The sequence below is a fragment of the Suncus etruscus genome, chromosome 1, assembly GCF_024139225.1.
Source record: "Suncus etruscus isolate mSunEtr1 chromosome 1, mSunEtr1.pri.cur, whole genome shotgun sequence".
NCBI lineage: Eukaryota > Metazoa > Chordata > Mammalia > Eulipotyphla > Soricidae > Suncus > Suncus etruscus.
In genome coordinates, this window is record NC_064848.1 from 10,964,487 (window position 1) to 10,989,330 (window position 24,844).

General features: G+C 37.6%; 1 protein-coding gene and 1 non-coding gene across 2 annotated transcripts in view; one reads left to right on the forward strand and one right to left on the reverse strand.

The window, feature by feature from the left end:
* MYO9A (myosin IXA) overlaps positions 1–24,844 on the reverse strand; it is a 246,893-nt gene that overhangs the window by 160,979 nt on the left and 61,070 nt on the right. Inside the window, exons 3-6 of the mRNA XM_049777567.1 lie at positions 16,451–16,545; positions 9,260–9,322; positions 1,829–1,928; positions 179–235 (exon numbers count right to left, since the gene is read on the reverse strand). Of these exons, the coding sequence (XP_049633524.1) occupies positions 179–235; positions 1,829–1,928; positions 9,260–9,322; positions 16,451–16,545 (315 nt within the window). The remainder of the gene's footprint in view (positions 1–178; positions 236–1,828; positions 1,929–9,259; positions 9,323–16,450; positions 16,546–24,844) is intronic.
* LOC126026601 (U6 spliceosomal RNA) lies at positions 23,735–23,841 on the forward strand. Its single transcript, XR_007501830.1, has one exon. It is a non-coding gene; the product is annotated as a U6 spliceosomal RNA (small nuclear RNA).

Consider the following 24,844-nt stretch of genomic DNA (forward strand, 5'->3'; position numbering starts at 1 on the left):
ATTGTGTCCCAAAACAAAGTAAATTGGTTTAAATCAATCAATCATATATATAATTAATACATCTAAAGCCTGGTTTTTCTTCTTTCCTAGATTGCTTGTATTGTTATAAAATATGTATAAATGAGCAGGGTGAAGGTCCTTTAAGAGGAACACAGAATCTTTAAGTACTTGTACTAACCGGCTCAGAGTCATAGCAATAATCATCCCAGCTCTGTCTGAGGGGTTTCTTTGTTATCTGAAAGTAAGGCAGATTAGTTAGTTTGAAGTTGTGGTTATTATACTTCTCTAATCACATCTAACAATGGTCTGTTAATAAAATTGCTATCCTTAAAAAATTTAATTTGTATAACAGGCTAAATCAAAAGGCAACTAAAAGAACTCTAATCTAGGAGAAACATGTTGTTATAACCAAGTCAAACTTGTCATTGTCCACTGACTCTGAGGTTTCTATTAACTGCTGGGATCCCAGTCTCTAAAAATAGCCTAATAACAAGTATCTATGGCATAGCCACCAATTACCAAGAGATATGGAAGAACAATAATAAATATGTTATCTTTAATATTAATATGAAAAATAAGCTCATTTGTAGGTGATTACTATTTGAGGGGGGGGGGTCCACATCCAGTGATGCTTAGGTGTTACTTCTGGCTCTGCACTCAGGAATCACTCCAGGTGCTGGAGTTGGAGAGACAATATGGGATAACACAGGTTCCCTATGTACATTCCTGTGTTCCAAAAGCCCTACCTGTGGGTCCATCATTCTGGCCCAATTACCACTTTTGCTAAAATAAAAGTATTAATCACTTAAGTATAAGTGAGGGAAATTAAGAAGCTAAATGATTGTTTCTAACCTGCTTAACTTTATATTCAAAATGCTTGCCATATGAGAAAGTGTTATCTAAAAACATTTTTAAATTATTGATGTTTATATAAACATATACTTCAAAATTAAGACATCTGCTATATAGGATGCTGTATTATCTGGGAGAAAGTCTAAGATTATTACTTTCCTAACCCTAAATTAGTATTATAATTTTTGAGCAATAATTAAAGAATCAACTTTCTTCTAAAACTTTAAGGATTTTCTAATTATTTAAAGAGATTTCTTTTAGTAGACATTGTATCTAAACTCGATTACAAAATATGGGGAGATGATATAATATTTAAGTGAATTATCGTACAAATTCAATTAATATGGTTTTATAATTTTTATTATAAGAAATAATCATAAACAAATGAAAAATTTAAGATTATATTTTATAAATAAAGGGTGAATATTGAATTTCAAAGAAAAATACAACTTCTGAGGCATTTTCATTGATAAATTTTATGTTGAATGTTCAAAAAGATTATTAATTCAACCATAAAAATACATTCAATTTGCACCATCATGCAAATTAGACATCAAAACATGCAAGCAGGTGGCAAGCAATCTCTTGCCAAAGAGAAGTAATCCCTTGCCAAGGACAAGCATTAATCATTAGTAACATTAAACATGTTAGAGTCTATAAAATATAAATCAATTTGGAAAGAATAAAACATCTTGCTAAAATAGAAGTATTGTTATTTTTTAAAGCACATTAATCTCTTATAAAAGTCCACAGAAAGCAAAATGCATACATAGCATATACATGCATATTACTAAACATGTACAACTCATATGAGAGTAGTAATTTTAAGTTTGAGTACTATATCACATAAGTTTTTACACTCAGATATGAAAATGCTGGTTAATTACCAGATTGGTAAACAAAGTACGACTAAAAATTTTTAATTCAAGAGCTCAAATAATGACCTAAATTTCAATTGCTTTCTATGAAATCTGACCTGATTGAGATAATGATATTCTTCTGGTTCTTTAAGATGGAATGATAATTTCTCTTCTTCACTTGCTCCTGCCAAGAGGTAATAGAATACATGGTAGTTCCTGTTGGAAACAAATAAGTATATGGCTTTGTAATGAACATGAATTATGATTATTATTTAACAAAGAAAGTACATTATTAGTAAAATTTTTCTACTTTGCTTCACTTAAAGATAAATGAGGAGGGAGAATAAAAATATACAATATTGGGACTGAAGAAATAGTACAGCAGGTAGAGCACTTGCCTTGCATGCAGCTGACCCAGGTTCAATTCCCAGCATCCCATATGGCCCCCTAAGCCTGCCAAGCCTGAGGGCAGAGTGGAGTAAACTTTGAGCACCACCAGTGCAGCCCAAACACCAAAAAAAATTCTTTTTCAAATAAAGTAATCTATTCTCTCAAGCATTTCTCAGCTTTCCATCCTCCTGACTTCCGTCTATCTGCCATTCCAATTCACCAAGTTCACTCCTTGTGTACACAGACACAGACAGACAGACAGATATACACAACACACACACACACACACACACACACACAATGCTTATACCAAGGTCATATCAATTAATGCAGAGAAAGCAATGAAAAGATCCAGCACCCTGGTCATCATTAAAAATAAACAAACTAAAAATACCTCAACAGAATAAAATCTGAAGGGATTTTCCTCAACACTGTCAGATATTTACTACAAACTCACAACACATATTGGGGGGAAATCATTAATAAAAACTAAATGTCTTCCCTCTAAGATCAGGCACAAGACAAGGCTGCTAACTTTAACCACTTCCATTCAATATAGAGCAGGAAGTACTTGCCATAAGATTAGGGAATAAAAAGACGTTTAGGGCATCCAGATAGGAAAGGAAGATGTCACCTGTCATTAATTGTGAATTAACATAAATTATTCTAAAGACTCTACAAAAACTCCTATTGAATTGTATAGTAGAGTGGCAGGCTATAATAGCAATCCACAAATGCCCCCTGACTCTCCTATATGCAAACAATGAAATAGAAGAGAGAAAAATGAAAAAAAAAATTTTAAAGATCCCATTCACAATGGTACTTCAGAAAATCAAATACCTAGGAATCAGCTTAACCAAAGAGGTAAAATTTCTATACGAAGAAAACTACAATATTCTACCTTAAAGATATAAGAGGACATGAAATTGAAATATATCCCCTGTTCATTAATTAGGATTAACATAATCAAAATGAAAAAAAAACAATCAAAATGGCAATACTCCCTAAAGCATTATACAGATTCAATGCAGTTGCTTCAAGAATACACATGACATTTTTCAAAGAAACAGATCAAACACTTCAGAAATTTATATAGAATAATAAATCCCCCAAATAGCCAAATAATCCTTGGGGAAAGAAGATGGGAAGCATCACTTTTGCAACTTCAAATCATACTATTAAGCATGATATTGGCATAAAACATCATGATACTGGAATAAAGATAGACACTCTAATCAATTAAGCAGAATTAAAAAATTATTTTCAATTCAAAGACAGATATTCATGACTTTCATATGATCAGTCAACCTTCAATAAAGGAGGAAGAATTATGAAGTGGAGCAAAGAAAGCCTGGTTGACAACCTGCAAAACCTTAGACCTATGGGCACTATGCAAAGAACTTAAATCAAAATGAATTAAAGACCTGACTATCAAAATTAAATCCATAAGGTACAATGAGAAAAACATAGGCATATATCTATAGTACACTGAAACTAGAGGCATCTTTAAAGATCAAACAATAATGGGGCCAGAGATAAAAAGAGGAAGGGTGTTTGCCTTGCAAGCAGCCTACCAAGGACAGACGGTAGTTTGAATCCCGGCATCCCATGTGGTCTCTCGAGTCTGACAAGAGCAATTTCTGAGCGCAGAGCCAAAAGTAACCCCTAAGCGCCACCAGTTGTGACCCAAACCCCCACCCCAATAAAAGATGAAACAATACTAACATAGCAAGCAGAAACAAAATTTTAAAAAGGGACTACATTAAGAAGCGTCTGTACTTAAAAGGAAACAAAGACCAAAATACAAAGAGAGTCTACAGACTTGGAGAAATTATTTGCCTATACTTGTTAAATAAATTGTTACTATCCAAGCTAAATAAAGCACTTTATAAGAAAAGAAGTCCAAACACATTAAAAAAGAGATGAAGAGCCAGAGAGACAGCACAGTAGTAGCGTGTTTGCCTTGCATGCAGCCAATTTAGGAAGGACAGTGGTTCAAATCCCGGCATCCCATATGGTCCCTCGAGCCTGCCAGGAGCGATTTCTGTGTGCAGAGCCAGGAATAACCCCTGAGTGTCACCAGGTGTGACCCAAAAACCAAACAAACCAAGAGAGAGAGGGAAAAAGAGAGATGAACAAAAACTTCCTTAAAGAAGAAAACAAATGGCCAAAAGTCACTTGATAAATGTTAATATTATATCACTAATCATCAGGGAAATATCAAAACAACAATGAGATATCACCTCACACCACAAACACTGGAACTCGCCAAAAAGAACAAGAACAACCAGTGTTGGAGTAAATGTGGGGGGAAAAGGACATTCATTCACTACTGGTGAGGAATGTCAAGTGGTCTAGCCTTTTTGGAAAACAATATGGACATTGGTCAAAAAACTAGGATATTGATCCAAAAAATAAACTTCCATTGGATCCAGCAATTCCACTCCTGGGAATATACTAGTGATCCAAAAATACAATGAAGAACAGGCAGCTGGACTCTTATATTTACTGTAGCTCTATTCACAACAGCCAAACAGACAATGATCCAAGTGCCCAAGAATAGTAAAGAAACTATGCTTACATCTCACGGATGGAAAAAAAAAATCTCATGAAAAAAACAAAGTTATAAAATTTTCTGATACATGGATAGACATGGAGAATATACTGAATGAAATGAGTCAGAGGGACAGGGACAATGATTACAATCACTTGAAGGATATAAAGAAACATTCTATGAGAATACTACCCAAAGACAATATAAACAAAAACCAGGAGGAATGGGCCTTATAGAAAGCTTGCCCCAATACTGTGAGAAGTTACCCTTATAAAAATGATAGTGGGGAGTAATCAATCTGGACAAGAACTGGGTGCTGAAAGAAGGTAAAGTGATATGCATGATACCCTTTCATTAATAATGTTGCCAAGCCACAGTGCCTAAAAGAAAAAAAGAAAAGTGTCTGCCACAGAGGCAGGCTCTGTGGGTAGGAGGGAAGAGAGTTAAATATTTGAGAAAGACACTCTGAGAAAGACACTCAGGTCTGTATCTATTGATATATGAGTAAGAAATATGAAGTGGAGCAAGGGAAGTCTCTTCAACAAGTAGTGCTGGAAAAACTGGTCAGTTACATGCAAAAAAGTGAACTCAGGAGACCAGAGCAAGAACATGGTGGCAGGGCATTTGCCTTGAACGCAGCTGACACAGGACAGACCCAGGTTCAATACCTGGCATCCCATATGGTCCCCCCTCCCAAAAAAATGGGGTGGAAGGAGAAATGAACAGATACTTCTCTGAGGAAAACCAAAAGATGACCAACAGGCACATGAAAATATGCTCATCATCACTTATCACTAGGAAAATCCAAATCAAGGTAACAATAAGCTATCATCTTATACCAGTGAGGATGGCACATATCAAAAATACTGGGAACAATTTGTGTTGGTAGAGATGTGGTTCTGAGAAGAGAACTCTCATCCACTGCTGGTAAGAATGCTGCCTGAATCAATCCCTGTGGCAAACAGTGTGGAGGGTTCTCAGTAAACTCAAAATTGAGCTGCCATGAACTTTTTCTGGGACCAATAAGAAAAATCCTAGCCTAGGCTTCAGCCTAGGATTTGTACAAAAACCAAGATCTCCCAGAGTTAGGACTGTAATTGAGCAGAATTTCTGGAGCCATAAGAAAAGACTCTATTCTAGGCTTCAACCTAGGATTTGTACAAAAACCAAGATCTCTAATCCCAGAGTTCTGACTTTGACAACCGTGAGTGAGCAGAACTTTTAGAGCCATAAAGACTCTATTCTAGGCTTTGAACCAAGATCACTAATTACAGAAGACTGATTACAACAAACATGACGGAGCAGATCTTCTACCAGTGGTCCTCAAACTATGGCCCACGGGCCACATATTGTATTTGTATCTGTTTTGTTTCTTCATTGCAAAATAATATATATGCAGTGTGCATAAGAATTCGTTCATAAGTTTTGTTTTTACTACAGTCAGACCCTCCAATGGTCTGAGGGACAGTGAACTGGCCCCGTTTAAAAAGCTAGACCATAAGGAAAGACTATCCTAGACTGTGTCCTATGAGCTGTTGAAATACCAAGATCTCTAGCTACAAAGGACTGATTTTGTCATCCATAACTGAGCAGGAAGTTTCCTGGCACCATAAAAAGACCTTGGGGTTCGATAATGAGCGAATATGGATGGAGTCTGTAATTGCTTCCTTAACAGTATGCTTCAAAGGTGGAGAAACTCTATCTCCAAGGGAATTCCCTTTCTAACTTCCCCAATACTTATTGTGCCTATGAAAAAAACAAAACAAAACAAAAAAACAAACACAAAGCCTTGCCTCACCAGCCCTTCATTTTTTTCTTTTTTCCGTTTTTTTCCCCTCTTTCCTTTCTTGTGGTTGTTGTTTTGGTGATGATTTTTTTTGTTGCTGCTGTTGTGTTTTTTGTCATTGCTTGTTTTTTGTTTAAATGTTTTTCTTTTTTTTTCTTTCTTCTTTTTTTTTTTCTTTCTTCTTTTAAATTGATATTTATAGTCTCTAAACCAGGTGTCCTCAAACTTTTTTTCACTGTCCCTCAGACCATTGGAGGGTCTGACTATAGTAAAAACAAAACTTATGAAAGAATTCTTTTTTTTTTTTTTTTTTTTTTTTGGTTTTTGGGCCACACCCGGTAACGCTCAGGGGTTACTCCTGGCTATGCGCTCAGAAGTCGCTCCTGGCTTGGGGGACCATATGGGACGCCGGGGGATCGAACCGCGGTCCGTCTCCTAGGCTAGCGCAGATAAGGCAGGCACCTTACCTCCAGCGCCACCGCCTGGCCCCTTTTTTTTTTTTTTTTTTTGGAAAGAATTCTTATGCACACTGCATATATCTTATTTTGCGATGAAGAAACAAAACAGATACAAATATAATATGTGGCCCGTGGGCCATAGTTTGAGGACCATTGCTCTAAATAGATACCTCCCAGCTTTTATTTTTCTCTTTTCTTTTCCAACAGAACCACAGAACTTGAATCATCTTGTTCTCCCTCATAAATTGGGGGGGGGGGGGGGGAGTGGATAGATAACAGGAGCAACGAGTCATATAAACACTGAGTGGAAATAAAAATGATCAGACTGGGGCCGGAGAGATAGCATGGAGGTAAGGCGTTTGCCTCTCATGCAGAAGGTCATCGGTTCGAATCCCGGCGTCCCATATGGTCCCCTGTGCCTGCCAGGAGCAATTTCTGAGCACGGAGCCAGGAATAACCCCTGAGCACTGCCGGGTGTGACCCAAAAACAACAAAAAAAAAAAAAAAATGATCAGACTTAAGCACCAAACCCAAAGTCAACGATACCAGAATCAATAGCCAATCTACAACAAGCTGTACACAAAGGAGACCTGTTACACTAGCAATCCATGGGGCAAAGAGGGGAGGTATGGGATGCATGCTGGGAACGGGTAGAGAGAGGACAACACTGATGGTGGGAATGGCCCTAATTCATTTTCACTTTGTACCATATCAGGGGTCTCAAACTCAATTTACCTGCGGGCCGCAGGAGGCAAAGTCTGGGTAATCCTTGAATGCAAAGTCAGTAGTAAGCCTTGAACATTGGGGGGTGTGACCCAAACAACTTAAAAAAAAAAAAAAAAAAGATTCCTCTACAGCAGGGCCACGAGTTTGAGACCCCTGCCGTATATACTTGAGTATAAGCCAACCCAAGTATAAGCTGACCACCCCCACAATTTTACCCTAAAAACTGGGAAAACTTAGTGACTCAAGTTTAAACCAAGGTAGAAAATGCAGCAGCCATAGGTAAATTTCAAAAATAAAAATATATGCCCAAAACAATTACAATAATTGAGGAATAATTGAGGAATCAGTAGGATAAATGTTTTTTTGAATATTTATTGCTAAAGAAAAACTGTAAAATAGCAACAATAACTTTAAAACTTAAAGTGCAGAAAACCGTAGCTTAACAGGTAACCAAGCTAAATCACAAAGGTTGCAATCCTTCAAAACTGGATTCCTCATCATCATCATCTGTAATGTCCAAACAGAGCTTCAGCTGTATCTGATGTGAGAGGATCAGCACAGACATGTCATCATCACTGAGTTCGCAGATTATCAAGATCACTGCTGTCAGTGTCAGATAAAGCACAGAATACTATGGGTTAAATAGTTCAGTAACATACAGTTCAGCTCAGCCTCGACTTGTGGACTGAGCTAAAACACCGCCCTCTCCAGCAGATGGCAGAAGACGGAGACTACATGTATTTGATTCGGTGCGAGAGCACCAAATCAAATAATCTGTATGACCTGAGTATAAGCGGAGTTCGGGTTTTCTGACACAAATTTTGTGGCAAAAAACTCAGCTTATACTTTAGTATATACGATACCTTAAATATTACTGTGAAAGACTTGTAATTCACTTTGATCACAATAAAAATTATTTTTTATTGAGTTGCCATATAACCCAGCAATCTGATATCTGAATGTAGATGTTAAAACTCAAATTCTGATTCAATTACTTTTATCTCTTGTAACATGAAGCAAATAATTTACCGCTAATATCTGCTCTTTTCATTTGATTTCTTTTGTAGGAATTTATATTCCTTGTTTCTTAAGACCCAAATATTACAAATATTATATTATATATATATATATATATATATTATATATTTTGGTTTTTGGGCCACACCCGGTGACGCTCAGGGGTTACTCCTGGCTATGCGCTCAGAAGTTGCTCCTGGCTTCTTGGGGGACCATATGGGACGCCGGGGGATCGAACCGCGGTCCGTCCTAGGCTAGCGCAGGCAAGGCAGGCTCCTTACCTCCAGCGCCACCGCCCGGCCCCAAATATTCTATTTTTATTAAAAACTTTTCTCACGGATACATGTAGACTGCACCAGGGTCCAAAAGCATAATGATCAAAATGGTAAGTAATATATCCTTGTTCCCATTATTTTTTGCCTATCGACTAGAAAAGGCAACAATTCTATCTACCCTTTAAAAATATCCTCCTAGGACTATTTGAAAAAATCAGTATTCTTGCCAAGCAATTATGTATAAACTTATGAATATTATAAACAGAAGGCCATTATACCAACAATATTTAAAGTTAATGACAACAAATGCTAAACAGAATTTTTCAAATGAAAATATGTACCGTTCATTGTGCTCTTGATAGACAAGTCTGGACTTCTCCAATAGATATTTTTCAACATAAGCACTGGAAAAAAAAATACAACATAAATAATTTTACTTTTATAAGTATTTTTTAGCAAAGATATAAAAGTGCAAAGAGTAACACCCAGACCATTACAACTGCAGATTTTAATTACATCACACAAACACAAAGTCAAACTCCAAGGGGCTGGAGCGATAGCACAGAGGTAGGATGTTTGCCTTGCATGCAGCCAACACAGAACGGACCCTGTTCAATTCCCAGCATCCCATGTGGTCCCCAGAGCCTGTCAGAAGCAATTTTTTTTTTTTTTTTTTTTTTTTTTTTTTTTTTTTTTTTGGTTTTTGGGCCACACCCTGTGACGCTCAGGGGTTACTCCTGGCTATGCGCTCAGAAGTTGCTCCTGGCTTCTTGGGGGACCATATGGGGCACCGGGGGATCGAACCGCGGTCCGTCCTAGGTTAGCGCAGGCAAGGCAGGCACCTTACCTCCAGCGCCACCGCCCGGCCCCAGAAGCAATTTCTAATCACAGAGCCAGGAGTAACCCCTGAGCGCTGCCAGATGTGACCCAAAAACAAAATCAAAATGAAGTTGAACTCCTATTTTTCATACCTTTCTTTGTATTTCAATTCCTGTATTCCAACACTTTACCATACCTATGTTATCTTATGAAACAAAAGACATAGCACAAATTATTAGAACTATACAGCAGAGTGAAAATATGAAAAAGCGGTGGCGCAGGGTATAAGGGGTTTGCTTTGCCCACACTAGCCTAGGACAGACTGCGGTTCAATCCCCAGCGTCCCATATGGTCCACCAAGCCAGGGGCGATTTCTAAGCACATAGCCAGGAGTAACCCCTGTGTATTACTGGGTGTGGCCCCTCCCAAAAAAAGAAAGAAAATATGTAAGAGTAATTGTGAATTACAAGTACAGTGATCTACATACCTATGATGGAAAAATAATTTCAATATGTTACTGGTAAAAATTTCATATATAATGGGGCCAAAGAAGTAGTTCAGAGGGTAGAAAACTTGCCTTGCACTTGCCCAACCAGGATTCAATCCTCTGCATCCCAGGTAGACCCCCGAACACCACCAAGAGTAATTACTTACTCCTGGTAAGCCCTAAAAACTCATCATGTATGCCCTCACAAAAAACAATTCATGTAAAAGTAGATGCACACAGTTCAAACTTATATTGTTCAAGAATTAACTATACTTGCTATCCTATTTGTCCAAGCTACAAAACAATATTACAAACCTTTCTTTGTAATATAATCAAAGATACTGGGAAAGAACAATCTAACAACATTCAGAATCCTGCTTTTTGAGTATAAGTGCAAAGTATACCTTTGGAAACTGATCAATCTTCAAAAAAAAAAAAAAAGAAAGAAAGAAAGAAAGAAAGAAAGAAAGAAAGAAAGAAAGAAAGAAAGAAAGAAAGAAAGAAAGAAAGAAAGAAAGAAAGAAAGAAAGAAAGAAAGAAAGAAAGAAAGAAAAGAAAGAAAGAAAGAAAGATGAAAGGAGAGGAGGAGGAGAGAGAGAGAGAGAGAGGGAAGGAGGGAGGGAGGGGAGGGAGGGAGGGAGGGAGGGAGGGAGGGAGGGGAGGGAGGGAGGGGGGAGGGAGGGGAGGAGGGAGGAAGGAAGGAAGGAAGGAAGGAAGGAAGGAAGGAAGGAAGGAAGGAAGGAAGGAAGGAAGGAAGAAGAAAAGAAAGAAAGAAAGAAGAAAGAAAAGAAAGAAAGAAAGAAAGAAAGAAAGAAAAGAAAGAAAGAAAGAAAGAAAGAAAGAAAGAAGAAAGAAGAAAAGAGAAAAGAAAGAAAGAAAGAAAGAAGAAAGAAGAAAGAGGGAAAGAGAGAGAAAGAAGAGAGAAAGATGAGAAAGAGAGAAAGAAAGAAAGAGAGATAGAGGAGAGAGAGAAAGAGAGAGAGAAAGAGAGATGAGAGAGGAAAGAGAGGAGAGAGAGACGAGGAAGAAAGAGAGAGAGAGAAAGAGAGAGAGAGAGAGAGAGAGGAAGAGAGAAAGAGAGAGGAGAGAGAGAGAAAGAGAGAGAGAGAAAGAAAGAGAGAAAGAGAAGAAAGAGAAAGAGAGAAAGAAGAAAGAAAGAAAGAGAAGAAAGAAAAAAAAGAGAAGAAAGAAGAAAGAGAAGAAAGAAAAGAAAGAGAAGAAAGAAAGAAAGAAAGAAAGAAAGAAAAGAAAGAAAGAAAAGAAAGAAAAAAGATAAGAAAGAAGAAAGAAAGAAAAGAGAAAAGAAAGAAAGAGAATAAGAGAGAAAGAAAGAAGAAAAGAAAAGAAAGATAAGATAAGAAAGAAAGAAAGAAAGAAAGAAAGAAACAAAGAAACAAAGAAACAAAGAAAGAAACAAAGAAAGAAACAAAGAAAGAAACAAAGAAAGAAAGAAAGAAAGAAAGGTTATGAAACTTGCTACTGCCTTGGATTTTTTTAAAATTGAGCCTGTTGTTTTTCCCTAAGATCAGGATTCAGAGTTTCAGTCAAACTTTTTTTTTTGGTTTTGGGTCACACCTGGCAGCACCCAGGGGTTCCTCCTGGCTCTATGTTCAGAAATCGCTCCTGGCAGGCTCAGGGGACCATATGGGATGCCAGTATTCAAACCACCGTCCTTCTGCATGAAAGGCAAACGCCTTACCTCCATGCTATCTCTCCGGCCCCAGTCAAACTTTTTGTTTGTTTTTGTTTTTGTTTTTGGGCCACACCCAGCGGTGCTCAGGGGTTACTCCTGGCTGTCTGCTCAGAAATAGCTCCTGGCAGGCACGGGGGACCATATGGGACACCGGGATTCAAACCAACCACCTTTGGTCCTGGATCAGCTGCTTGCAAGGCAAACACCGCTGTGCTATTTCTCCGGGTCCCCCAGTCAAACTTTTTTTAATTAAAAAAATAGTATTTAGGGGCCAGGCGGTGGCGCTGGAGGTAAGGTGCCTGCCTTGCCTGCGCTAGCCTAGGACGGACAGCGGTTCGATCCCCCGGCATCCCATATGGTCCCCCAAGAAGCCAGGAGCAACTTCTGAGCGCATAGCCAGGAGTAACCCCTGAGCGTCACAGGGTGTGGCCCAAAAAAAAAAAATAGTATTTAAAAAATAGTGTTAAGACAAAAATAATGAATATAGTATAGAAGATGCAAAACAATTTCACTTTTTCTTTCAAATCTGATTACAAACAAAAAGTAGCAAAACTACACTTACGTATTAAATGCTTATGCATTATATGCATCTTTGTACTAAAGTGAAATTCTTTTCATATCAATGCAAAATAAATCAATATTAGAAATATAGTATTTTGGGGAGCCAAAGAGACAGCACAGTAGTAAGACATTTGCGTGGCATGCAGATAACCCAAGACAAAATCGGTTCAATTCCTGGCATCCCATATGGTCCCCCAAGCTTGGCAGGAGCGATTTCTGAGCACAGAACCAGAAGCAACACATGAGCATCGCCAGGTGTGGCCTAAAAACCAACCAATTAATAAACAAGCTGCTTTTTATAAAAAGAAATATAATACTTGTAATAAATCACAGAATGAATATCATGCTAACCTTCCTAGATACTAAATAGGCCTTTGACTAAATGCATGTTAATAAGAAAAGTATTTAAAGAAAATAAACCAACGCTCAACTTTGTTGGCACATGATAAAACATCCTAAATCCAGTATTTTAATTAGAGAGGAAAAAAGTAAAGGCATTGCATAAAGATATGAACCAGTATTAACACATTATAGAAATTATGCAATCAAAAACAAGACAAAATAATCAGAGCTATAAGAACCAATAAAATGGCTCTTCACCCCTGTTGTCCCTTGAATACAAATCTCACTTGTTATCTCTACTGTCCCTTGGTTTGCTTACTTTCCTCTCTAGAGAAGTCCATATTCTTTCTTGAACATGTACTTCCTCTCTCTCTTCTCTCCTCCATCTTTCTAATTATGTTTCATACAAAAAAAAAAAAAAACTACCTTGCTCCACTAAATTAAAAAAGAATTTAAGAAAAAAATACACTAAAGGATTGAAATAAAGTTGGCAGAATTTAATATTATTTTATAAAAATTTTAAAAACTTAATGCTTATGGGGCCAGGGAGATAGCATAGCAGTAGGGCATTTGCCTTGCACGCGGCTGACCCATGACAGACCTCGGTTCAATCCCCAGCATCCCATTCAATCCCCAAACCACGAACGATTTCTGAGTGCATAGCCAGGAGTAACCCCTGAGCCTCTCCAGGTGTGACCCAAAAACAGAAAACAAACAAAAAAAAACCTTAATGCTTATTAAAACTCTACTTCACATACCAATTTCAGCAAATTTTCTTAATATATTCAATATATACTTTTACACTATTTCTGGATAGGACAACATACCCAGAACAAGTATAACAAAACCAGAAAAACTAAAGAGGGATAGTACAGTGGGTAGCATTTACACTGCATACAGCTGACCTGGATTGTCATGTGGCATCGTCTTATCCATTCAGCATCCCTTATGGTCCTGAGTCTGCCAGGAGAAATTTCTGAGAGCAAGAGCCAGATGTAACCCCTGAGTGCCATCAGGTGTGGCCCCAAAATTGATAGACAGATGAGATAATGCCAGAAGATCATGAAATATAAAATAAAAAAAATCGGGCCAGAGTGGTGGAGTGGAGCGGTAAGGCGTCTGCCTTGCCGGCGCTAGCCTAGGATGGACTGCATTTCGATCCCCTGGCGTCCCATATGGGCCCCGAAGCCAGGAGCAATTTCTGAGCACATAGCCAGGAGTAACTCCTCAGTGTCACCAGGTATGGCAAAAAAAAAATAATAAAACAGAAAATCAAAACCTGAGTAAATAAAATTATGATGATGCAATCAAAAGATACAAGGCAAGAGAAAATAAGATTGTATTAATAAAGCATTAAAATATTTAAGACTAAGAAAATACCTAAAAATCTTTCTATAAAATAAAAAGTATTCAACTCTCTCAACTCTACATATGTGTGTGTACATTCATACATATACATTAAATATAAACCCAATAAAATTTAGTCATGAGAGATTATGTAGGAACCATCCATACATATTGCTAAGGGGAAAAAATCAACATATAAAAACTTTATTATAGAAGTCTACACTTCATTTGGAAAACGCAAAATTATAAAGTAAAAATACTAATGGTTGCATGCAAAAGGCTAAGTGTATGATAGGGATGAACAGGGAGATCACAGATAATTTTTTTTTTTTTTTTTTGGTTTTTGGGCCACACCCGGTAACGCTCAGGGGTTACTCCTGGCTATGTGCTCAGAAGTCGCTCCTGGCTTGGGGGACCATATGGGACACCGGGGGATCAAACCGCGGTCCGTCCAAGGCTAGCGCAGGCAAGGCAGGCACCTTACCTCTTGCGCCACCGCCCGGCCCCTGATCACAGATAATTTAAGAAAGTAAATGTCTTTGGTAGGATGTGTCTTATGCGTCTTTACTTGTCAAAGCCAAAGAGACTATACAAAACAAAAAGTAAACCATAAAGAAAATCAAAGATGTTAATTACTAATTATGTATCAATATATCCAACTTTAACTATTGTAACTACTAATGTGTTAATAAAATTAGAGTACGTTTATACAAAATACTACTAAAAGTGAAAACTGGGAAAATAAGTACTTGAAAACACCTATTCCTACAAAATGAAAAACTGAAAAACTCACTTGCCATTTATTTTTGTTGTGAACCTAAAACTACTCAAAAAAAAAAAGTTACAAGAACAGCTGGCAGAGTCAAACCAATAGTATGTCAAGCAGGGCATTTGCCTTGCATATGGTAGACCTCAATATGATCCCCTGAGCATGCCAAATCATAAAAATTAGCACACTATTGTAACCACATTACCTCAACTACAATTTAAAAAATGAAAATGCAATAGTATAGCAATAAAACAAATGCAGCAATTAATTCATAAAGTTACTCAGTTTAATGCCTACATAATTCTTAAAAGTTTTCACAAGTTAGAAATTTTCAGAAAGAAAAAAAAAAGCAGCTGGCGCTGGAGAGATGGCATGGAGGTAAGGCATTTGATTTGCATGCAGAAGTTCGGTGGTTCAAATCCCGGCATCCCATATGGTCTCCCGAGCCTGCCAGGAGCAATTTCTGAGCATAGAGCCAAGAGGAACCCCTGAGTGCTGCCGGGTGTGACCCAAAAACCAAAAAAAAAAAAGAAAAGAAAAGAAAAAAAATGAGTAAAAAAACAAAGTACTGAATACTGTTAGCAATGTCACTCAACTATTTAATAGCAAATGAGGACAGGAATATGGTTCAAGTGGTAGATAGAGCACATGTCTTGCTCTATTCAGTACATGTGAAGTGGTATAATTCCAGCATCACATGGTCAAGTAGACTGGGAATCAATCCCTCAGGAAAAAAAAAGTTTTAATTAAAAAAATTTTAAAAGCACTAAAGAAACTGTGGTACATATACACAATGTAATATTATGCAGCTGTCAGGAGAGTTGAAGTCATGAATTTTCCCATACATGGATGTACATGGAATCTATTATGCTGAGCGAAATAAGTTAGAGGGAGAAAGATGCAGAATGGTCTCACTCATCTATGGGTTTTAAGAAAAATGAAAGACATTCTTGCAATAATTTTCAGAGGCAAAAGAGAGGAGGGCTGAAAGTTACAGCCCACTTCATGAAACTCACCACTAAGAGTGATGAGTTTAGTTAGAGAAATAACTACATTGCGAACTATCCTAACAATGAGAATGCATGAGGGAAGTAGAAAGCCTGTCTAGAGTACAGGCGGGGATGGGATAGGAAGGAGGGAGGGAGATTTGGGATATTGGTGATGGGAATGTTGCACTGGTGATGGGGGGTGTTTTTTACATGACAGAAACCCAACCACAATCATGTTTGTAATCAAGGTGTTCAAATAAAATATTATTTAAAAAAATTTTAAAGCAAACAAGAACTCAGAGAAATAATATAGGAATAAAGCACTTACCCTGCACATAGCCCACCTAGGTTCAATTCCTGCACATTATGTTTTACCAAGTGATCCTGAGCGCAGAGCCAGGAAGGAATAAGCCTAAGCACAGCTAGACATGACCTAAATTCCCCTCACCACGAACAATCTCTGATTTAGAAAGACACAATTGCAAAGATATAAACATACTCCAAAAGTCTACTACTGCTACTTACCCAAGTACAGTGCCTGTTTCTTGGTAATTTACTTGAATAAACTTGCCAAAGCGACTTGAATTGTTGTTATGAGCTGTCTTTGCATTTCCAAAGGCCTGTCAAAATAAATACTTCAGATTAATTTTGTCTTTTATAAAAATGAAAATCTTTATGGCTACTCAAAGCAACAAAATACTAAAGATACAATAGAAAAATACATTTTCAAGCTCAAATGACTAAGGAGAATTAATAATTGTAATAAAGTAATATTTATGCTTTTACGTAAAAATCTGACTACTACTGAGTACTGCCAATTGGCCTTGGTGGTTCCCAGTACTGTCCCCAGAATCCTTGGCACTTAGTACTTCAATCTCAGGCTTGGTTTGCCGAGACCAGTCTAGAGGACTCCCTACTCCACCCAAAAAAAAATATAGATCAAGTTAATGGTCATTAAAATTCTATTTTACACTTAAGCACTGTCAGATCTCCTTAACAAATGTATAGATTTTTTTTTATTTTATTACTAAACTTAAGCATGGGGCACTGGTGATAGGAATGTTGAATGAATCTTCAAGACATAGTAACAAGAAACCAGTCAAAATCCTTTACTTACTGATTCCAGTTATGACATCTAGAAAATAAAGATTTTTTTCACAGTACTAAAGCTCTATAGTTTTTTTTTAAAAAAGCACTACATTTTAGTTATTCATAATTAGGTTTTAGACATACAATGTTTCAGCACTGATCCCACTACCATCATCAACTTCTCTATACCAGTCTTTTCAGTTTCTTTGTCCTCACCAATCATCTAGTTTGCAAACTTGGCAGGTACCTTTTTAAGTGTGATTGTTAAAGTTTGGGTTCTCATAATTTCATTTTTGTTGACTTGATATGATTTGGATAATTAGCTCTATCATTCCTTTTTCTGTTTTTTGTTTGTTTGTTTTGGGGTCACACCCAGAAGCGCTCAGGGGTTACTCCTGGCTCTACGCTTAGAAATCCCTCCTGGCAGGCTTGGAGGACCATATGGGATGCTGGGATTTGAGCCACCATCCTTCTGCATGCCAAGCAAACACCCTACCTCCATGCTGTCTCTCCGGCCCCTATCATTCCTTAATACAACCGATGTTCCTGAATTCACATGACCCTTAACTCGTTTCTCATCTATCTCTTCTCCCACCTGTTGTAACTCAACTTCTTTCCATTAAGCAAAAGAGAAAATGAGAAGCACCCACAGTTATGGGAGGGCAGGATATAAATATAAGGAACAAAATGTGAGTTTTATATAGAGATAAAACCATTCTGCATTCAAATGATAGATGGAACTTCATGTATCAGTTTTAAAAGTTATCAAATCTTACCCTAAGATTATTTCCTTTAATTCTAAATTTCTGTTTTCTTTTAAAAATTAATCATTATACATTGAAGAAAAGGGGCTGAACAGCGGTTAAGACATTTCCCTTGCATGCAGCCAACCCTGGTTTAATACCCGGTAACTACAAAGTCTTCTAAGGAATACCAATGAGAGTGACTCTAGAACACAGAGCCAGAAATAACCCAAAGTCATGCTGGGTATAGCCCCCTCCAAAGCACAATGCTGAAGAGGGGCCTACACACACTACAAGAAAAATTAAATAAAGTTTTTCATGTAGAAATAAAATAAGAAATAGAAAATTATAAATAGAGTCATTATTTTAGACAGCAGGGGAGTGGCAGCACTTTTGTACCAGTATCTAATTGGGGTCTGTCATGAACAAGGGAAGTGCCGTACCCCTCCCCTTGAACTACCTCTCTCTGTCCCCTCAAGAATATCTGAATTACTGAATTACATTTCTTAAAAATATCATTTATGGGGGCCAGAGAGATAGCACAGCAGTAGGGCGTATGCCTTGAAAGAGGCCGACCTAGGACCAACTGCAGAAGTGATTTCTGAGCAGAGAGGCAGGAGTAACCCCTGAGCACCACCGGGGGTGGCCCCAAAATGTACGTGTGTGTGCGCACATGCACGTGTGTGTATACATATATACATATATCACTTCTGGGAGGGAAGGAATGTAATAAAAATGAGCCAGGAGTGACCCCTGAGCACCACCAGGGGTGGCCCCAAAACGTGTGTGTGTGTGTTTGTGTGTGTACATACATATATATATATATATATATATATATATATATATATATATATATATATATATACATGTATTATTTATGGGAGGGAAGGAATGTAATAAAAATGGGCTTACAAAGAAACTCTGAAAATATTCTCTACCTCATAAAAGACACAGTATCAACTTTTTTACAATTCTGAAAATCTTATCCAAAGGCTTGTAATAATCCTTTGAAGTTTTTTTTTTTGGTTTTTGAGTCACACCCAGCAGCACACAGGGTTTACTTCTGGCTCTATGCTCAGAAATCGCCCCCGGCAGGCACAAGGGACCACATGGGATGATTCAAACCACCATCCTTCTGCATGAAAGGCAAATGCCTTACCTCTGTTCTATCTCTCTGGCCCCTAATCCTGTGAAGGTTTAATCAAAGAAATCTCAAAGGAGACAAGATAAACTTTGTGGCATTTTAGATTAGCTGATTATTTCCGTCTCTAGTTCTAGAGAAAAACCAATAGTCTACATTTTTTTTAATTTTTATTTTTCACAGCATTATTTATGGTACATAGTGACAACGAATGAGGGGCACTCCCACTCCAGTGCTGTCCTCCCTCCACTCCCGTTCCCAGCATGCATCTCCCTCCTTTCCCCCCAGAATACTAGTGCAACTGGTCTCCACTTTATAGCTTGTTATAGATTGTCTATTCTGTTATCATTTGCGATAAAAAGGATAAAAAGAAAAAAAGAAAGAGAAAAAAAATTGGCCACAACTACCAAAAAAAGAAAGAGAAAAAGAAGGAAAAAAATGTACCTGGCTAATGAGAAAAGAAAAAAAAATCACCAAATAATAACCACAGGAGTGAAAAGGGAAGAGAAAAGTGGAGGAAAGAAGAAAAATGAAGTCAAAAACTAACAAATCAAAACAAGAAAAGGAAGGGGTGCTGCAGTGGTAGGGTTTGGCGTTCCCTCCACTTTTTTAGTCTACAGTTTTTTTTAAAGCAACAAAGTTGTCATCGAAGAATAAGACCAGGATTAGAGCCAAAGTCCTGTACCAGAAAAAAAAAGTCTCAATTTCACCTCTATACCATTTTCCTTGAAGAAACACAATTAAACAGGTTATCTTTATATGCCCAGCCTTAAAGTCAGCTCACTAGTTCACTTGAGAACAACTTTTCTCCTCCTGTATATTTATTCAAAACAATCAAATATTTTCAAATAATGTTTGAACAGGAAGTGGAAAATAAGTTAAATAAATAACTTAACAAGGAAATTACTTGGGCCAGAGCCCAAGAAATTACTTGAACCAGATTAGTACAGTGGGTAGGGCATTTGCCTTGAATGCAGCAGACCTAGGTTCAATCGACAGCATCCCATATGGTCCTCTGCCAGAAATGACCAGTATCCCATATGGTCCTCTGCCAGAAATGACCCGAGAACAAAGCCAGGAGTAAGCACCTGAACACAACAGGTGTGAACTCCATAAACAATAAAAGAAAAACAAAGAAGCTGGTTAATTATATGTAAAAAGGGGGACAACAAAAAAGTCCCTTGGGAATACATATATATTCCCAAAACATTTCAGGAAATTTACAAGGCTATCAGTATGCAAAGAACTGTACACATGCCCACTTCATATAAGCAAAGACCTAACACCTTTCGCTGACTTTCAGGATCTATAGAAACAGGAAAAAAAGGTACAGCAGAGTTATCAAATGTGTATTGTTAAATGTCATGGGGATCCTTAAAAATACACAGAGCTTCAAAGAAAAGACTTCTTGCTTAAAAGATAACTGAAAAATATCTCCGCCCAGGGGTCAGAGATAAGTAGAACAGGTAGGTTGTTTGCACATGGCTGACCCAGGTTCAATCTCCAGCATCATATATGGTCCTCCAAGCAAGTCAGGAGTGATTCATGAGTGCAGAGCCAGGAGCATCCTCTAAGTACTCCTGAGAGTGGCCCAAAATTCAAGAAATCAACAAAAAAGAAATCTCTTTAGAGAACCACTAAACTAGGTGATCTGAAAATACAAACTTGGCATAATTCTTTTAAAGAAGCCATAAAATATCAAATAGCAATAACACAACAAGCAAAAATACCTGATCTAGGAAAAAACTATTATGTCCAATACTGCCAGTTAGTTGTTTTCTTTCTCTTTTTTGGGGGGGGTCACACTTGATTATACTCAGGGGCTATTCCTGAGTGACCTCTAGTGGTGCAGAGTCAAACTAGTATCAACCTTATGAATGAACTGATCTTCAGTACTACAGCATATGGTCATTGGCAGGAGACCCCTGAGCACAGAGATAGGAGTAAGCCATGAACATAGCTAAATGTGGTCAAAAGTACAAAAACAAACCCTCAAAAAATGCATTACAACCGTGCATTATCACAGAAAATTTCAATGGAGTACATAAATATAAAACTTCCCAATTTCTGGTGGAAAGACAGATAATATAGAAAAAAAGCTACTTGCCTTGCACATTGCTAATCTTAGTTTAAATCTCAGGTGCCATGTAGTGCCAAGCAACACCAGGAACTGCTCATGAACACAGTGCCAGGAATAGCCACTGAATATCACTAGGAGTAGCCAACACTCTTCCACCACCCAAATTCCCATATAAAATAGTAAACTGACTAAAATGAGAATTCACTGTACAGGTACAAAACAATACATGAACAAGCAAAAAAACTGGCAAATACTAAATACTGATCAGTGAATTGCCCAGGAATGCCTTTGGCAGTGCTCACAGGATCATGCAATCTCAGGAACTAACCTCAGGCTTCAATCTAAGAGAGTAAAAAAACTGTTTCAGAAACCTGTGGAACACCATCAATTATACCAAGAAATGTCAAAAGGAAGTAGCAGGAAAAAACTAGAAGAGAAAGAACAAATGAATGCTTCAAGAAAGAATGGCCAACTCTCACATAATTTTATGAAACAATAATTTACACATCCAAGAAACTCAACAAAACTCTAAATTATAAACTAAGCCATCTTTACCTAGACAAAACACAATTAAGCTATTAAATACACTAAATCTCATAAGCAGCAAGGGTCCCAGAAAGGAGATGAGTTTACATCAATGGTAACCATTAATGAAACATAGCAGTTGAGAATATATGCAAGTGAGAAAAAGACTGTCAACCAGTAATCCAATCTCCAGCAAAAGTACTTTTTTAAAAGTTAAAGCACAAGTGAAGATATTCAGGTAAACATAAATTCAATTAATTGGTCAGTAATAGAATAGCCTTTATAACATCACCACCCTTTAATGGTGTGATTCAAGCAAAAACAAAACACTACATGCAACAAATCAATGTAAAAAAAATGATTACAAGTGAAACTAAAAAATATAATTGGGGGGGGGGGGGGGTTTGGGCCACACCAGATGAAGCTTAGGGGTTACTCCTGACTATGCACTCAGAAATCACTCCTGGCTTGGGGGAACATTGGGATGACGGGGATCGAACCGTGGTCCATCCTAGGTTAGTCATGTGCAAGGCAAACACCTACTGCTCCAGCCCGTGAAAAATAGAAATTCTGATTTATTGGGGACCCTCCTTTCCTAATCTTACTTGAAAGACAAGTCCATAAAATATTAAACAGAAATATGTGTTAACCCTTAGCAAGACTCACCAAAAAAAATGGAAAGAAACTTAATAAACAGAATCAGATTTTCTTTATTTGGGTTTTTGAGACACACATGGCAACACTCAGGGATTACTCCTGGCTCTGTGCTCAGAAATTGCTTCTGGCAGTCTCAGGGACCTATGGGATGACCAGCATTGAACCCAGATCCGTCTCGGGTCCGGCAAATGTAAGTCAAACACCCTACCATGCTATCGCTCTGGTCTTATAGCTGGAGGTTGCACAATTAGTATGGCCAGAGCCTGTAGTCGGTCTGATAACAGTATGCTATATGGTAGACAACATTTTTTTATAGGCCAAGGATATTTCTTTTCTAATTTCTCCAACACACATCCATTTATTTTATTTTATTTATATCTTCTAGATAAAGGCTCGGCATTATCCATAGAACCTTGGGACATAAAATACTTTTTTACCTCATATTTCTACATCATTACAAATTGAAAAAGGAAAAAAAAAAGTGGATGGGGCCCAGGGGCCAAGTAATCTCAGGTGCACTGGGTAGGGAAAAAAATTCAGAACTAAATACCCAAACAAAAGTCAAAGACTAATAAAATCAAAAGATCCAAACTATAAAAATCTAAATATAAAATGGGCCTGTTACATTGGTAGACCAGACTGCAAAGGGCAGAGGTATGGGGTGTGTGCTGGGAACGCAGGTGGAAAGAGGTCAACACTGGTGGTGGGAATGCCCTTAATTCACTGTTATTATATGCCTGAAACACAACTATAAGGGACTTGTAATTCACAATGGTCTCAATCAAACTTTTTTTTAAAAAAGCAGATTGAGAAATGAAAAGGGGAAAGTCACTACAGACAATATAGAAATTCAAAGGAGCTGATTTCTGCCATGTGCTTTAGCACAAAGGGGCAATTATAAATGGCCTCTGCTCTGCTCTCAGCTCTGCTCAATGAGGCGGCCATGAACCACCCGCCATAACAGCTCCTGATGTCTGCAGAGGTAGGCTGTCTCTGCCCACGAAGTAGAGCCAAAGAAGTGAAGCAGCTCTGCTTCACTTCAAAACCACACAAATCTTCTAGCCAGTAAACCCAATACAACATATAGAAAACACCAACTACAAATGTGAGGATGGGAAAATAAGGCAGGCAATACCAAGCAAAGAGAATGAAGATAGAAGCTCTGATAATGAGAAAAATGCTAACAACCTATTTAGCCTATCAGAGTTTAAAGAAGAAATATAGAGGATGTTCATATAACTCAAAGAAAGCCTGGATCGAGATAAACAAACCACAAATAAGAAACAAGAGGATATGAAGATAGAAATAAGACAAATCCAGACTGAACTGACAGGACTGAAAAACTTGGTAGGCAAAATCAAAACCTCACAAGAAAACCTGTCCAACAGAATAACAGTAACTAACACTGAATCAGTGAGCTGAAAGATGAAAAGCATAACAACGCTATATAATAGGAAAGACTGAAAAATAATCTTAAAGCAAATGATTAGACAACAGAAAAAAAACTCAAAGAACAGGAAAAGACAAAAACAGAAGTCTGATAAACTCAGCAGAAACAACATAAGAATCATTGAGTACTCGCTTCGGTAGCACATATACTAAAATTGGAACGATACAGAGAAGATTAGCATGGCCCCTGTGCAAGGATGACACTCAAATTCGTGAAACGTTCCATTAAAAAAAAAGAAGAAGAATCATTAGAGTCCCAGAGACCCAGAAAGAAAATCACCAGGAAGAATCAACAGTCAAAGAGAAACTCCCAGAGCTAAAGACTGCATGCAACAAATCCTGCATACCCAAAGAGTACCACCTAAAAGAGATCAAGAGAAAAGCAACCCGAACTAATCCTAGTCACTAAGACAAATCCCACAGATAGGACAAAAATACTGAAAGCAGCAGGATCAAAAAAGGAAATTACATTCAAAGGATTTCAGTAGACCTGTCACAAGAAACCCTAACGGCCAGTAGGCAGTGGTGGGATATAGTGACAACACTCAATGAAATGAATGCTTCATCTATAATACTACACCCAGCCAGACTCATGTTCAGGTTTGAAGAAAGTACACATAGCTTTGAAGATAAACAGCTTAGACTTACAGACTCAAAACCAGCCTTGAAAGAAAAACTGAAAGGTCTACTTGAAGACAAGACACACCAAGAGACACATCAAAGTCCTATATAAAGATGACAATAAACCCATGCAATTATTTCTCTTTCAACATCAATGGACTAAATGACCAGTTAAGAGACACATAGTGACAAAATGGATCAAAAAGCTGAATCAAAGATTCTGCTACCTAGAAGAAACACAACTGAATAATCAGAACAAACATAGACTAAAAATTCAAAGGATGGAGGACAATCATCTAAGCAAACAAATCTCTTAAAAAAGCTGAAGTGGTCACCCAAAAATGTTCTTAATTCTTGATTGTTTCTAGGGAAAAAAAATAAAATGCCCTAGATTTGGAGGATAACATTCAAACAGGTCTCTAAAATCAGTGTATATGTAGAGGTGACTTCCTATACAGTGGTCCTCTCTGACTGCCAAGCCTAATTCATAAACAATTCATCTATAAAATGTATTTAGCCCCTTTGATATATTGCCCCTTCCCCACACCAGAGCCCCGCCTACTCCCTCATCTCCCAATCCGGTTTCGTTATGTTCCCCTTAATGAACCCTCTTT